The sequence below is a fragment of the Choristoneura fumiferana genome, chromosome 18, assembly GCF_025370935.1.
Source record: "Choristoneura fumiferana chromosome 18, NRCan_CFum_1, whole genome shotgun sequence".
Taxonomy (NCBI): domain Eukaryota; kingdom Metazoa; phylum Arthropoda; class Insecta; order Lepidoptera; family Tortricidae; genus Choristoneura; species Choristoneura fumiferana.
The window spans coordinates 21,688,097-21,705,419 of NC_133489.1; the positions used below are offsets into that span (position 1 = coordinate 21,688,097).

General features: G+C 38.3%; 1 protein-coding gene across 1 annotated transcript in view; it reads left to right on the plus strand.

Annotated features, from left to right (window-relative positions):
* The window catches only part of LOC141437663 (proton-coupled zinc antiporter SLC30A2-like), a 36,238-nt gene that overhangs the window by 12,095 nt on the left and 6,820 nt on the right, over window positions 1–17,323 (plus strand). The window contains 4 exon segments of the mRNA XM_074101113.1: window positions 9,655–9,812; window positions 12,827–12,931; window positions 13,372–13,492; window positions 16,433–16,612. Coding sequence (XP_073957214.1) covers window positions 9,655–9,812; window positions 12,827–12,931; window positions 13,372–13,492; window positions 16,433–16,612 — 564 coding nt within the window.

Consider the following 17,323-nt stretch of genomic DNA (forward strand, 5'->3'; position numbering starts at 1 on the left):
GTGAGCATAGGAGGTGGTTTCATTAAGTGAGGCACTTTTGATGAATGTGTGTTTTTGTATTCATTCAAGCTTAAACGGCCTTATGAGTTTGGATGAAATTTAGTATGTTGATAGTTGTAGATAGGCGGGTCGGGCTAATTTTATCCTGATATTCCCATGGCAACTGGATTTAACAATATAAAATCCCATAATCTAAACCACTGAGTAAAGTTATGACATTTTGCACGGGTGCTCTTAGTACAACCTCAATGAAGAACATGTAAGTTTTGAATCCTTTCAACTGTACATATTCTTTCATTATTACTTTACTTGTTGTTTAAAATCGCTGATATTTCACAGGGCTTGCTCCAGTCAGGTTTGAGATTCTCCGAAGGCACGGCGTGAGCGTGTGGTTCTTTTTTAGGGTACCGGCTGATTTCTGGGAAGTTTCAGAAACCTGGCTTGTCCAGTTATGTTCCTTCGTTTTTTTTTATCGAGATTTATCGAGTCATGTTTAATATTACGTACTCAAGTTTATATCTGAAGAATTTTTGGGTAGTATCTCGAGATTTTGAATCCATGGTGCATTATCTACAAAACCTATATTAGTACATTGTGTTTTAAGGGCGGTAAATAAGGAATTACGAACGAGAGTCTATTAGAATTAATGAGTCGATGTTCGTAATTCTAGTACCGCCCGTGCGACATACAATGTTTTTCATCACATTTGCGAGTAAAATTATATTTGTAAAAGAAAAACTAATATTTTTTCAAAAATTGCCGATACCGCTAACTGCGCTCTTGGCAGCGCCAGCTCCCCGTGCACGCAGCAGCAGCACGCCATGCGGTAACAAACTCATTTACCGACCTTGGGCTTCATGGCATGAAAATTAGTACGGGCAATGACTCATTTACCGACCACGGGTTTCATGACAAGCACATTAAGGTCGAGGGTTTTATTTGGGGGGTTGCAACCAAGGTAGCCTGCATGTTACGACACTGCACGAGCAAGTGTGATGAAAAAATAGTCAGTGGCGTACTGATGGCGCCGCGCCGTGCGCGCGCTGCTGCATGCAGCACTAAATGGACCACATGCACACGCACGTTGCGGCGTATGCCGGCATGCAGGTTGAGGGCGACGCTGCCAAGAGCACAGCCTAAGGTATCGCCATATTTGGTAGAACTAATTTTTTCTTTTACAAATATAAAATTTTACTTGCAAATGTGATGAAAAACATGTATGTCGCATGGGCGGTACTAGAATTACGAACATCGACACATTTAAAGCCTCGGGCTTCTAATAGACTCTCGTTCGTAATTCTTATTTACCGCCTTAAGACACAATGTACTAATATAGGCGTATCAGAGTTCGCATACTTTTCGCTGTATGTACTGTAATGTTTGTCCGGATCATCGTTTGGCATAATTTTTCTTGCACTGAAACCTGATATTTTTCTGAATTTTTTAAATGGTTATTCTATAGAATCTATAGGTTTGAACAATTAATGGGTTCAAAGAAAAAAGAGTTATGACAAACGATCATTCTAACAACATTACAGTATGTATGACTAGCGAAAAGTATGTGAGCCGATATGGATCCTTGTTTCATCTATAGACCTTCCTTTTGAATTAATGTATCTATCTCGTATCTATTGGTGAAAACTACATTAAAATCATACATACAATACAGACGGACATATGGCGGGAAGCCACGTTTTATATTATTAACAGAAATAGTATTTCAAGCTCAGCGTATGCTACAAAAATCAAGCGTAATTAACTCATTTGTTAGAATTATTCTAATTAAATTTGGGATTGCCTTGCATCAAGTTTGTGATTTAACTTCAACAAAGTCCAAAATGAAAAAAAAGGAAAACAGGAAAAAAAAAGGAACAAAGGAAAAGGAAAAACGATTGTGATTTCAAGCGTGTTTAGATAATAAGGCATCTGGCTGGACTTAATACTTTTGTAGAACTTGACTAATGCGAATAACGGCGTGTCCAGACTGAACAACAACTTGGTTTTGCTGTCGCAGAGAAAGAGCTTATCTCGTGTATCCTCTGAACGGTTGAATAATCCGGTTACGTTGTTGTTACATGAATAAAAGTGTGATCCACATTAAAGCGGTGCCAGTCCTCCGTTACTCCACGCAACCGGGACCGTGTAAAGCGTTTAACTGTGAGGACGTTCTACGGTGGTACATCATCATCATCATCCCAGCCTATATACGTCCCACTGCTGGGCACAGGCCTCTCAGAATGAGAGGGCTTGGGCCGTAGTTCCCACGCGGGCCCTGTGCGGATTGGGAACTTCACACACACCTTTGAATTGCTTCGCAAGTTTGTGCAGGTTTCCTCGCGGTGTTTTCCTTCACCGTAAAGCTCGTGGTAAATTTCAAATGCGATTCCGCACATGACTTTCGAAAAACTCAGAGGTGCGAGCCGGGGTTTGAACCCACGATCCTTTGCTTGGGAGGCCATAGGTCAAACCACTCGGCCACCACGGCTTCTACATACATGTTCATACCACAGTATAAAAAAGGAGCAGTATTCCATCTCGGCAGCGTCCTTGATACACAAACGCGCGATAGGGCTGCCTACTCTACTAACTGTCACTCTTGTTATGTATTTGATTTGATAATGTCACATGAAATTTAAAGTAGGGAAAGGATTAGGAGAGATTTAAAGATGGACAACCGATGGCGGTGGTTAACACCTTCCTTGTCCAGGTGCCCCCAATGTGGGGTCATGAAGCTTTACTTCAGTTCTTGCTTCCACTGGGTCACAACTTCAAGCTGCCCCAAAGTGGAAGCACGCTTGGACGTGTGACTTTGTCAAATCCTTTTTGTATGGCGACGGTGAACGTGTTAAGGTATATGCAGAAGCTTAAAGTCCGACTGTTACGTTGAGATGTTAATGCAGTCGATCTGTAACGGTCCTAAAATGCTATATTATATATGTTATCTAAGAGTTAAATTATCAAAGGATTTAGCGAATTTTTAAATTGGGTGCACTCAAGGGAGTTCGTTGACTTTATTCCGACCTTAATAAGGCCACGATATCATTGATTATTAAACAGTAACGTTCCGCGGTCTCGATATCTACGTATCGGCAAACAATATTGATAAGCAACGGAATATTAAAATACTACGATTTTAAAATGTATGATAGTGTATACCATGCCCATATCATAGTATACCTTAAGATTGGTTTTTGAATCTTTTTGTATTTTTTATTTCAATTCCAAATTTTTACTTTTACGGTCATCCCGTAAAACCTAAATTGAAAATACAAACTGAAATATAGATGCACAGAAAAACAGAAAAATAAGACCATCACTGGGAATCGAACCAGGTCCTCGGTAATCCGTACCGCGTGCTATACCGCTACACCACTGATGGTCAAGTCACTGGTGGTCTGAATGGACCATCAGTGGTGTAGCGGTATAGCACGCGGTACGGATTACCGAGGACCTGGGTTCGATTCCCAGTGATGGTCTTATTTTTCTGTTTTTTCTGTGCATCTATATTTCAGTTTGTATTTTCAATTTAGTGTATACCTTACCTACCCATTCATTGCAGAGCCCGCTGAGCCTCTTATTCAAGTTTTTTTTTTTACATAAACCGGACTCGTGACGTGACGGATCTTTATCTCACCTGATGAATAGTTCAGATGAGGCCAAATGTGTATCTCACTGGTTAATTTTCACTGTTGGTGTGGTTTATTTTTGGTACATAATCTTTTCAGGATGGTAATTTTTCATCATATTTAACCTCGTAAGGCCCGACGTCCTAAATTTAAGACATTCGTCAAAGCTAATGTCAAACTTCACTAATTGACATTAAGTTTCAAATTCTAATGATCAAAATTTGACGTGGGCCTTACGAGGTTCAATGAGACAAAACGCTAAAAAATACCCTTTCATATTTATAAATGAGGTAATAACCTAACAAACAAAAAGTTGGAAAAACCCCGACATTGTCACTTCAAAGTTAAATATCTCAAAAATGGCTTAACAGATTTTGATAAAACATGTCTAAGAACCATCGCTAGAAAACCTGCTTTGAAATAAAAAAAAAACGCATTTAAATCGGTTCACCCGTTTAAGAGTTACGATGCTACAGACAGACACACATAGCGGTCAAACGTATAACAACCCTCTTTTTGCGTCGGGGGTTAAAAAAAAATCAGCCGAATATAGAACCTCGTCATCTTTTGAGGTCTGTTCAAATAGCTTACGAGACACTTAAAGCTGTAGTGCTGTGCAAACATCCGTTTAACTTTTTTTATGTATAGGTACATATGCAGACGGGACATCCTGCTATATCTTAGAACGATTCAAATAATCGCAAACATGGAGAGTTCAGTTAAACATACAAAGATAAGAAGTAAGTATGCGAGAAGCATCGTTCACATCATAATGGTTATTGATACGGGTGCAAAAAGTGCAGCGCAATTCCCATCGAATGTCGGTGATCTCTAAAAAATCGGCCAAATGCGAGTCTGAATTACGCTAGTTCCGTACAAATTTGTAGGTTGTAGGCGTAGTGTTATTCCCACCTGTTACCACCAATTTTACCAGTGGTAAAAGCTGGGATTTTTCCCCCCATCTTTTACCACTAAAGTACTCAGTGGTGACTACTGGGAAAAAAACCAGTAGTTACCACTAAAGCAATTGGTATTAGATAAAATTACTCCGCAAATATTAAATAGAATATAACCTTTTTTTTAATATGTTGACAATAAACTGCTGAAAATTAAAGTGAATGTGGTGGTAACTAATTGGATTTTTTCCCATCTCATTACTGAAGAAATTGGTGGTAACTACTGGGAAAAAAAATCTCAGTTGTAGTGGTAACAGATGGGAATTTTTATTCCCATTAGTTACCAGTGGTAAAAGATGGGAAAAAAGTTCCCAACTGTTACCACTGATATCAAATTGGTGGTAACAGGTGGGAAAACCAGGTGGGAATAACCGACAGACATGACAAGTTAAGATTTTTAGACGCGTCTTATCGTTTGCGCTATAAGAGATTGGTACCTTTAAAGTTTCTGGTACAACGAAAGTACCCTGAAGGTTTTCAGTCACGGCAATGATCTCGCCGGAAGACCAGCGCTGACTCGGGCGGCGCTGAGGCGGGACCATTTCGGGCACACAACATGAAATAAATAAATATCATGGGGCACTTGACACCAATTGACCTAGTCCCAAACTAAGCAAAGCTTTTACTATGAAGACTAGGCAACGGATTAACATACTTATATAGATAAATACATTCTTAAATACATATTAAACATCCAAGACCCGAGCACAAACATTCATATGTTAATTCAAATTCATACAAATTATATGCCCCGGCCGAGGATCGAACCCGGGACCTCAAGCTTCGTAGTCAAGTTCTCTAACCCCTTGGCTTTTTTGTGAATTTTTGTCTCGTTTTTTTTTTCATTTTCAATTTGTATTTTATTGAACTGACGGCCTCAGTTATAAAAGTTATAATGCTCGGGATTGACTTAAATTTGGTACGGATATAGATAGGCATAATACAACAATAAGAAATGGATGTAAAAAAAGTTTAAAGATTCCGTTCATACTTAGATACATAGTTATAATAATAATAAATCCATTTATTTCGGCAACTTGGTCCATACAATAAATAAATACCCTATAGACTAACATGAAATTATAAATAATCAATTATAATTTAGTGACAAAACGGTGTGAATTGAGTCACCGTCCCCGACATAGCATTCATCTGCGCCTCTGCGGCATCATGCCCCTTAAGGTAAACGTCCACTTGTCGGTATCGTAAGCATCGCACATTTCTATACAAAGCAACAAATCCGATACGTCCGAAGCGTACGATGCGGATAAGTGGACGCCTACCTTTAAGCGCCGGAACACGACGTCTTTCGGCCAGAGGCAGCACTGGCGATGTTTATAAACATTTATAACTTATAGATATATGAGCGTATTAAATTAGGTATTTGGTCGTCTATTCATTAATCTATAGATGGAAAAAGCCGGACAAAAACAAGTTACAAAACAACGTTAACCATGACGGCCTCATTAGTATACGCTAAAAAACCGCATACCTCATTGATCGCAACGAGGTTTTGCTAAAGAAATCTAATGCAGGCTAAGTCTGAGGTCAGCGTTATTAAAACCAAGGCATAGCGTTATCATTTCTAAAAGTGGGCACACTTTTGGTCTCAGCCCTAGCTTCATACTATACTGTAGGTACAGATGTAGTGACTAATGTTTTGCCATCGTATTTTGTAGTCAAGTTTGTATTTATCTTGCTTTCTCAACTAGCTTACTGAAGTTTACTGGAGCTAATTGAGATAGCTAAATAAATACGAACTTATTCGACAAAATACAATGGAAGCTTACGTACAGTCACCAGTTCCAATATCTGACACAACAAGCGTGCATAAATATCTGATACGAATCTATTTCTAGGGCCGGAAGGACGTGTCAGATATTTTTGCACGCTCCGCTGTGGCAGATATTAATGCTGGTGACTGTACGTGTACGTATGGCAACGTAGGTACTTGATTATTTTTTATTTATTATATAAATCAAAGCTTGGCAATGCATGTGATCGAACGAAAAAACAATTTACAAGTTAAAATTACATAACAGAGTTGCAAAAGCTTAAAATTCAAGATTAAATAGAGAATGTGACGTCAGACGCAAGTAGAGCCATACCTACTGCATAGAGAAAAGCATTTTAGAAAGCGAACAATATTAGGAATTGCAATCCTGCAACATTTTCAATTCGGCAATCTGTATCTGATTTATTAGATGTTGTTGCCTTACTTAATTGTAAAAATGTGCGTAGCATAGTTGCTGATAGCAAGTCATTAGCGCTTAAAGTACCTACATTCGTGACAGCGCGATTATTTTGCCAAAATATAAATTTACCGGATCCGGACACCACGTATATATTAATGCCGGATCCGCTGGATTACCGGATCCGGTTTTCCGGATTGCAATCCCTAGAGAAGATATCAAGATTTTTCAAGAAATCACTATAATTTAATTTTCAAGCCATTTTTTTCTTTGTTAAAGATTGATTGGCTGTATATTTTTATGATAATATATAGGATATGGCAAAGGGGGTTGCGACCCTGCCGCGCACCGCACCGCATAGTTGTTCAGTCTCCTCGTCCGAGTTTCCTCACTGGCTATTATTACGCTGTGACCCAAGGGTCGGAAAAACGCCCGTATTTTCAAAAACCTAAACTTGTTTCATGTAGCCTTACTTTGTTACAATATGCGTTAATCCTTTAACTGAACCATCCTGTGAAGAAAATTTTCCGACTGGGTCATGCATGAAGTATCCTTTTTATCTATTTCTATCAGTATCACTTGCATGGTTCAGGGTTAAAAATGATATCATAAACCCTGTATTAAGAGTGATAGTTCCGTACATTTGATAAACAATGATGCTACTTAAACTTGATCCTGGGTTAGCTGATCCGCGTAAGTCCGCCTTTTAAAGAGTAACAACGTGACCCGCATAACTGACTGACAGATACAGGATGTAGTGAATTTCATTCAAATCGTCAAAATTCGGAACGCACGACTACTTCCGAATGCTGCCGACGTGTCTATGAAATATTGTATTAAACCCTTAATAAGGCCCTATTTATTGGAGCATACTACCACGGAATCAAAAGCGGCTATCGAATACATACCTGGCAAAGAATATTTTTAAAGCTAGTCGTATTTTCAATAATTACAATGGAAATTGTGACGTATAATGAGATAAATAAGGTTTAGTTTCCAACTCAATGCAAGTGGTCGCTATATCGCCTCTACCTTATTAAGGGTTAATGAGTGAAAAATTTGTATTAAGTAAATATGGTAGTTTATTTATTAGTGACAAAAGTGAAACCACGATTTTGAAGTATATCACATTGAGGGATTATAACAAAAACAAAAATCAAATAAATATGTGGGAGGCCTCTCATTAGACCTCCAGTTGCTTCGGAAGTGGCCTGAATCCACCGTGAACCTGCGGCTTTAACTAGCTAGGTCCATCTCTTTGGTGGACGTCCTACGCTGCGCTTGCCGTTTCCATTCGAGAACTTTTCGGCCCCAACGGCCATCTGTTCCGTTCTACATGAGCCAGTGAGTATGCCAGTCGGTGTTCAGTCTGCAGCTATATAGCAACAACTTTTGTTTCTTTATTTATTACTTAACCATAGCTTATTCGTTAACTTTTAATTGTATTATCTGGTTAAGAGTTGCGTGAATTGCGTGATCTTTCGTGATCAATATTAGGTCTATAAACTATACTAGTCACATGCAAAGATGCAGTTATTACGTTAGTGTTACATTGTATGTTACCGTTTTGTCGTACCGTGTCGTGTGGCCCACTGTACTAATTCCAGTTAAATCACGGCCAAGTGTAGGTACAATGGATCACGCGAAGTTCCTTTATGTGTTGTAAGTTTTTGTAATTTTATTGTTGCAAAAATTAAATATAGTCAAGTTTGGCACAAAAATCGAACGCTTGCGTTGTCCAGTTTACGCTGGCATGTTCCGATAAATTCTGAAATGTAGGCGATTTTCATTAAGAAATAAATGTATCAAGGTATCTATCAACCTGTTCCCTTAGGTGCAAAGCCTGTCTAACGAGACCGTTCTTCGACCCAATAAGAGCTCGGCAGGCACCAATAGGTACACGTAAACAATAAACAAGTCTGTCGTAAACACACCAATCACATAAAACGCGTGTTTACCGTGTTTATACTGTTAACATAAATTGGAATCCATCATTTTTACAATGTATGGTAACCATTACAGGTTAATAGAGATAGATAGGCTTTCTGTAGCATTACTCGTAAATGTTTCAGTACATTTAACCGACGTAACAAGTGTAGGTAACGCGTCAGAAAGGAACGTTGTTTGACTCGGTTTGTGGGTGCCACTCGAGGATTTTTTCCCTCAACGATTATCATCTGTTCTTCGAGCGATGTGGCCCTCCCATTGCCACTGATATGCCATTGGATATTCTTCTAGCTATGTATATTTAACTTGAAACATATGTAAATACGAAACTGTAGTACTGTTCATTTATTTCCCTCTATTGTTGTAAATGTAAATTATTTGTAGAAATCACGCTTAGCAACGGCATCGCGGGATTCTAAGTCGGTTCTAATGGCTTACTCCATAGTTTCGTCAACACTTTACGTAAACTTTACGTTAGAGACCTTTACTGAGACCTCTGCGGCATAGGCTAAGAACCCAAGGTTCACGACGCTTTGGGAATGCATATATCGTCCTATATGAATGTCGGTACGTGCCTTGCCTTAGTTGATTTGCTTGCTCTCGTCGACTTTAGGATTTAGAAATAAAACTAAATAAGTACTAGTTATTATTGCACAACTGGCATGTGCGATGTGCAAATACAAGGTATTCATTACTAAACTGAAAACCTCATAGATTAAATGAATTTCGAAATACTTATAAGTTGCGAGCTGGGTTTCAACCCGCGATTCTCTGCTTGAGAAGCCATAGGTCAAAACACCAGGCCACCAGGCTTTGTTAGCGGTAGGATCGGCCATTGTGGTGTTCTTTGGGAGTACCCATGACCAGCAGTGGACTTCTTTTGGCTGTTGATGATATATTGTATTGTCTATAACCAGCACATTTTGCTTCCAGGTTCAAAGATGGCAAGGCGTCCTATGGCACAGACAGCCCCGCCAAAGGGCGTCGGGTGATATTCTGCGTGCACGGCAACCCCTCCACCGGCTGCTGCGCTGTCATAGAGAATGGGGGTGACGAGCCGGCGAGGAATGGGAGTATCACTGAAGTCGAGAGTAAGTTGCCCTCTGATCACACCAAAACTCTTCATGTTTTTACGAAAAATCAGTTTTGATCCTTCAAAACATGGAAAGCCGAGGCAGTTTCTAGTACAAATCGGGTATGACTCCTGTGCCAAAGAACCGTCGGGTTATACTCAAGTTTTACCAGAAACTGTCGGTTTTCGATGACAGGTTGAGTATTCGAGAATTTTGTCCGGTCGGTTAAAGGTCATTTGAAAACCATTCCACGTCATAAGTAAAAACGCAATGACAAGTTGAAAGAGTTTTGATTACGCCGCCCTAGATTTAGGATATTGCCTTTACAATTTTGTATTTAGTTATTTGTGAATGTAGGTACGGTACAGTGGGAGTAGGAAAACCTTTGTCAGTTATTAAATTGATTCCTTTATACAGTCTTTTAGTACGTTTTGAAACCTTAAGTAGACAAGGGCATATCAAATTATACTTACTTGACACGATAATAAGGATCAAAATAGTATGCATGTCTAACATTATATCTAGTTTCACAGTGTTTGTCAGTGCCAAGGTGTAGTGGTAGGGTGGCTATGGTCACCTTTAAACAAGATTATGTTTAGTAGGTTGACAGTTTGATGCAGTATGTCATACTCAATTGGTAATGCAGATTATCGCTCATACTGAGCAAAGGAAAATAGATCTTAAAGTGACATTCCTTTTTTTTTACTTCGACTGTACACTACACCTAACTTACTTTGACTGATGGTGTGGTGGTAGACTTATGTTTCCAAATCGTCACTTTAAAAAAAAATCGTATCTGAAATCAATGTGTCAACAAAATTGAACCTTGATATAATGTGCACAAAGTCCACTCGGAAAAATGATCTATTTTGAGGTACGAGTTTTTTTTAAAGTAGTGACGATATGTTGATCGGTATTCAAAGTGTACAGTTAACAAACTGATTCATTTACCCGGGTGGAAACTTTCAATTATCAATTGCACTATAATTTTCTTGACAAAAGTATGGTATAGCAACATGGCATTAGAAGCACAAAGGTTCCACCCTGACCCTGGTACATGATTCAGTTTGTTAGACAATTTTAATTTGAGAGACGATTTTAATCAAAAGTTTCGAAAAAAAAAACGCATTCATTATTATAAAAAAGGTGGAGACCGCACAGTACGAGACCGAAGTAAGAGAGTGAGAGATACTAGGTATATTGTAGCAAAAAGAACAGCGCTCGTGTAAAATTATCTTCAAGTTTTGAACATGAAACTACCGTGAGACTCACTCATATGATGATATTGTAACGAATAATTCACTTCTTAAACCGAGTTTAGCTTGACATGTAAGAAGGGCTACGAAATAGCCCGAAACATGACGAGCTTAACTCATCATTTAATATCTTCAAGTTTGTTTGAGATTTGATCAAATTCCAGCTCAATGTTTATGTTCGTGCGAATATATAGGTTTTCGTGACCCGTGTGAACGCATTGTTTGAGAAAACTCAGCTCCGATTACATACGCCGTGTGCAGTATTTTACGTGTTGGATTATACAATAATTTAAATACGAAAACAAATGACTGCGCGTGCGGCGCACTTGTATTTTTTTAATGCAAGTTGTCATTGCTCATTATTATTTCGATAGACGCGCGAAAGTTTTTATTTTTGTACTTCCCTAGTAATAGAGAAAGCACCATTATAATGTTTTTAATTATAAAATACCTACATAACTCGTCATAAAAATATAATTACTAATATACTTACGTCTATGCTATAAATGTGTGTTCATGCAGTTTCTCCGCTTCCACACTGTAAAAACAGTGTTCTTAGAACACACACAAATCGCACACAACAATACGCTGACGCGTTTCGAACTCAATCAGAGGTCATCACTAGAACAACACAGCCGTTCACCAAGATTCCCCTAAACGCGTCAGCGTAGTGTGAGGTTTGTGTAAAGTGTGGAGGCGGAGGAGATAGACTTAGTTTGTATTTTTTTTTATTTCAACTCCAAATTTTGTTACTTTTACGGTCATCCCGTAAAATCCATATCGAAAATACGAACTGAAACGTGGAAAGTAATAAAATTTGGAGTTGGAAAAAAATACAAAAAGACTCCAAAAACCAATCTTAATTTGATTGCTTAATAGCGACATCTCTTGTCCGAGTGAGCGGTTAGTTCCGATGGGGTGTTGAAAGTTTCTCCATGAGGGCTAAAGCATAGATGTCGCTAGTGTCGCTGCTTAAGTGACTAAATAAGAAACAAACAAGCTGAGATATGTGGTGCATAGGAGAAATTTGTAGCACGCAGCACGGAATGCTCAAGACCTGGGTTCAATTCCCAGCGCTGGTCTTATTTTCTGGTTTTTCTGTGCATCCATGTTTCAGCTTGTATTTTCGATATAGAAAAGTAATGGTTTATTAAAGTTCATTGATATGGACCTCTGCCTATACTCGAGTCCAGAATTAGGCGAACTAGATTGACAGCAGAAAGTGTTACCAGACATAGCAAAAAAAATGGTCATAGGAATATGTCGATACAAATATGTGTTTGTCACTTTTGGGCTTTATTTCCATAGCTTAACACAATTAAAGATAAATCAACAACATAAGAAAAAAAACACAATAACGGGAGATATTTCCCAGCAAACCAATGCACTGCAATGACACATATGAAACGTCAACAAAACAAAATGGCGAACGGCGTCCTTACCGATGTTCAACAGGGTTTTTCCAAATCTTTCAAATAAAAAAAAATATTTTATTATTATTTCGTATTAAGTTTTTTTTTAATATCGATATACAGCACTGATTAAACTGTGGCAACATTTGTGTGCAATGAACTGTCAAGTTGGTTCGCCTAATTCTGGACTCGAGTATAAGTAACGCCTGATTCAATAGATTATTTACACTTGGATCTAAAGCAGAGAACTCCAAAGTTTATTTACAAAATCGGCTTGTGCCGATGTGGTAACTTGGCTCCTGTTTCTTCGGGTACAATATGTCATTGCAGCAACACGTCTAACATTGTGTGTGTTTGTCAACAGGGCATTGTCACAGGTCGCGGAACGAGGAGATAGACAAGCGCGCGCGCAGGAAACTGATAATAGCCAGCGTGCTCTGCGTCATATTTATGTTAGGTGAAATTGTTGGTGAGTATAATTATAATAACTAGAGACCGGATTATGATGCAACATGAAAAGCTTCAAATTCATGAAAATGTATGAAAACTGTTAAAATATGCAACATTAAATTAAGAAAATCTTAAATTTTTATTAATTTTTAAGACTAAATATCGACTCTTGACGAATAAGTATTTATATTTTTAACCACAAGATGCTGTTCCAAATGTTCAGTACTAAAACTTTGCTTACAATCACTCAAAATAATTCTAAAAGTGGAAAAATACCATAATATAATATAATAATGTTCTCAAGAACATGCGCGCTCAAATGCGTCACCTCAACGCTGGTGGCACTAGGTACCTAATAGTTTTTCCTTTCCACCGTCGATATATTTATAATTATTTTACCTTTCGGATGTGGAACCCTGAAATTGAAAAAAAAAATGTAATCGTCCCGTTGTCTTCCAGGTGGTTACCTGTCGAACAGTTTGGCCATCGCCACAGACGCCGCCCACCTGCTCACGGACTTTGCCAGCTTCATGATATCGCTGTTCTCGCTATGGGTCGCCAGCAGGCCGGCTACTAGGAGGTAATAACCTTTTCATCTCTCCTGTTCGGAAAGTTTAATTTTCATGGGTAGATAGCCGGGTGGAAAATTGCGTTTTCATCTCTAGGGTGGAAAGTATTTTATTTTTTATTTTTCGATTAGCCACGGAGTCGAAGATAATTGAGTTACGTCAATGACACTTTTTATTCACGTTTCGGCATGGCCATCTAGATGCATGTGATGACCAAGGAGCTTAACACTGGAGGTTGAATGCCTAACATCCGTTTGAAACAAGAAATTTGATCTTTATTACATCACGAACATATTCCATCTCTTTCTTTAGTTAGGTTAAGAAAGAGATGGAAGTCATTCGTGAAATGTGAAAGAAAGATATGGAATATATAAATAAGTAATAAAGGTCAAACTTCTTCGTTCGGCGTTCAACCTCCAGTTTTGTATATAAGCTCCTTGGTCGTGACCAAGGAGACGGTGACGTTGGATATAAGTAAATTCAATTTATTATTATTCTCAGTTTTTTGTAGTATTTTACTTTCCTCACAGTCGAAATGAAAAGTAGAGTGTCTAACTCGGGTGAAGTTACCCATTTCCCCTCGAACTATTGGCGCTCTCACTTCGTTCGAGCGCCAGAAATATCTCGGGTGAAATGGGTCACTTTCCACCCTTGGTTATCAATCTACTATTTTTTCTCAAAAGTGTCCGTAAAAGTAGGCTATTATTAGGCTTAAATTGATATAAAAAGTTTCAAGCGTTTCTAATTTTTTCATCCATTCGCCATTGGTGTCAATTGTCCCATGATATTATTTATTTATCAACCATATTATAAGAAGGTACGGTCAAGGAGTTTAATTCATGAGTCACCATGGAACCATTTCACAGTAAACGTCATAGAGACATCGCATTAATTAGCAAGGAAAATCGTAATGGCTTTTCCTTTGAAAAGCTTCCATGGTAGCTCTTGAATGCCACACAAGCAGCAGCTATGAAGCCATTTTTTAAAATGCTACACAAAGTTCTAGAAACTCTCAACAGAATCGTAACCTCGGCGTTCTCATTGTTTGTCAATTGTGTTTGTTTACTTATTTTGTACAATAAAGAGTTTACATACATTCATACCTCGGATTTATCGCTATTCATAAATAAATAAAACATTTTCGTAAAAAAAAGTAACCTTAACCTCTTTGATGTTACGTCAAATGCAAAATTCGTCAAATCTTTGTCCCATGGAGCTAAGTTCAACTGTTCCAATCCGCGTAAGTAATTTTGACGGGTGACGTATCTGTCAGTCATTGACACTCGAGGTTGACAGGGTCATTCTCGTCGTTTGAAACTGTAAGTTGCTCTGTCATATTGTCATGGATGGCATGATGACGTGTAGGACTGTTGGCAACTTCCTAGCGAGACGTCAGTTGTTGTTAAGTTGAGGCGGTCATTTTGTAGTTTACTAAAAAAAACAAAAATAATGAAATATTGTGACTAACCTTGATCGATGGTCTCATACAATACATTCTGAAAGGTTAATGTTTGAAACGTTTATGAACCTTATACGGTTTAAAGAGGTACTGTTCTGTGAAAAACGGACGTACGGACAGACGGCGGAGGTTTATTATAGGGTCGCGTTGGACTCCCTTGGGAATGCTATAATTGATAAAAGCCTTAAACGTATTACGTATTAAACGTAAGTCCCGGCTACTTGCACGATTGTAACTACTTAGATGGTGTACTTAACCTTTTCGCCGCCACGTCAAATACAAGACATTACCCATACGCCAGGCTTTCTATATTATAATGTCTAAAATTGAACCTAAACACAATTGAACGAAGGTTGCTTTTGCATTGAAGTAATGGACGTATATATAGGTCGTTGACGTGGAACCTGCGATGCGTATATATGAGTCGTTGGCGTCGAAAAGGTTAACTGCCGTCAATACAATGCAATGATTGGCTATCGTCACTAGTTTAAAAAAAACTCGTAGCTCAAAATAGATCATTTTTCTGAGTGAACTTTATAGACATTACATCAAGGTTCAATTTTGTTGACATATTGATTTTAGATACGAGATTTTTTCAAAGTAGTGACGCTATGTAAGCCATCTAAGAGTGCACGAGGGCCAATCGAAATGTTCGAAGGAGTCGAAATGGTTGAAATCGGTCGGATCATTCAGTCAATGGGAGCCGGGTTAAATTGAAGACGGGTAGCCTGGAGTCTTTGTAGTGCTAGCGGTACACCCCGAAATTCAGTAAAAAGCTGCAAGTGGTGTTAAAAGCATGAAAATGGAACGATTAATCTTTAGGCCATAAGTATCAATTTGACCCGTAGCACGAAAATAAAAGAAAAAAGGGGAGGAGTTATGACGTCATCTTTTTTTGTATGGTTTTTTTTTGTTCTTAATCCTATCGAGTGTAGTATCTAATTAAGGCTTCACTAAGCCAATTCTAAAAAAAATATACCAGTTTAAAAAACATGAAATTAAGAAACTTAAATTATGAATTAAAAAACCCCCGTCACAAAAAAACGCCGCCAAAAAAGACAACTAAAAAGTAAAAAATAATTATGCAATACCTAGCTGTTGCCCGCGACGTCATCTGCGAAGAAGAATAGTAATATTTTTATTATCTATGCGTCGTCGGTGTCGGGGGACCGCTAAGGTTAACAGGAAACTAAAGTACATAATGTTGTATTTTTTAAAGTATTAACCTTAGCGGTCCCCGACACCGACGACGCTAAACTTAGTTTGTAGTTGTAGGTTTAGAAAGAAAGAAAGAAAGATTTATTTGGAGATTTATAAGACTAAAACACTAAAAGTAACAATAAAAACTAAGTTCCGTGGTTACACGGTGGTTTAAGTTGTTTTTTCTTTAAATATGTACAATTAATATGATTATTTGAACAAAGATATTTTTAATGTCAAATGTTAATTATGGGGGAATTACAAATAGTTCTCATGCGACTGTATGTTCCAGAATGCCCTTCGGCTGGTACCGGGCGGAGGTGATAGGCGCCCTGACCTCGGTGCTCCTGATCTGGGTGGTCACCGGCGTCCTTGTGTACATGGCCGTGCAGAGGGTTATATATCGCCAGTTCGAGATAGACGCCCTCGTCATGTTGATCACTTCGGCCGTCGGCGTCGTTGTTAATCTTATGTGAGTTTTATGTGGACTTGTGAATTTTAGTTGTACTAAAATCAATCGGAGAGGTTGTTTTTTTAAAAATATGCTTATTATGTTTTTTTTTTACAGGATTTTGTTTAACTTGCAAACACTTGGGAGCTAAGAAATCGAGCCACCCTCGCAAATTTTTACGTTTCCATGACAACACCTAAACAACCTAAACACCACCTAAAAACCATAAAAACCGACCTAAAAACATAAAAATCACCGTAAAAATTGCAAGGGTGGCTCAATTTCTTTGCTCCCAAGTATATGTATGTTTGTATGTACAGTGCCTACGGGTCGAATCTTGCAAATTAAATTTGACGCACTTCCAGTACTCAGATTGGCTTGAAATTTAGGATATTTTATGTAAATCTGGTGATCGGCCAGGACAGTTCATGGCATCGACTTGAAACTTGATACGTAAATTTAGTTTAGGTGACAATGCGAGTACCGTAAAAGTGTAGCCCGCAAAAAAGCTTGTATTAAAAATGCCATTTTTAACAAAGACTTGATAATAGTATTTTATGCAACTGTATCGTAATAGGGGTCCTTAAAACACGAGTGTGGGTTTATGAAACGAGGCGTAGCCGAGTTTCATAATAGGGTCACATGAGTGTTTTAAGGCCTAATTACGTACAGTTGCATACAATATTTTATCTATATCCATATATTAAATCCTCTATCATGTGTTCCGCGAAC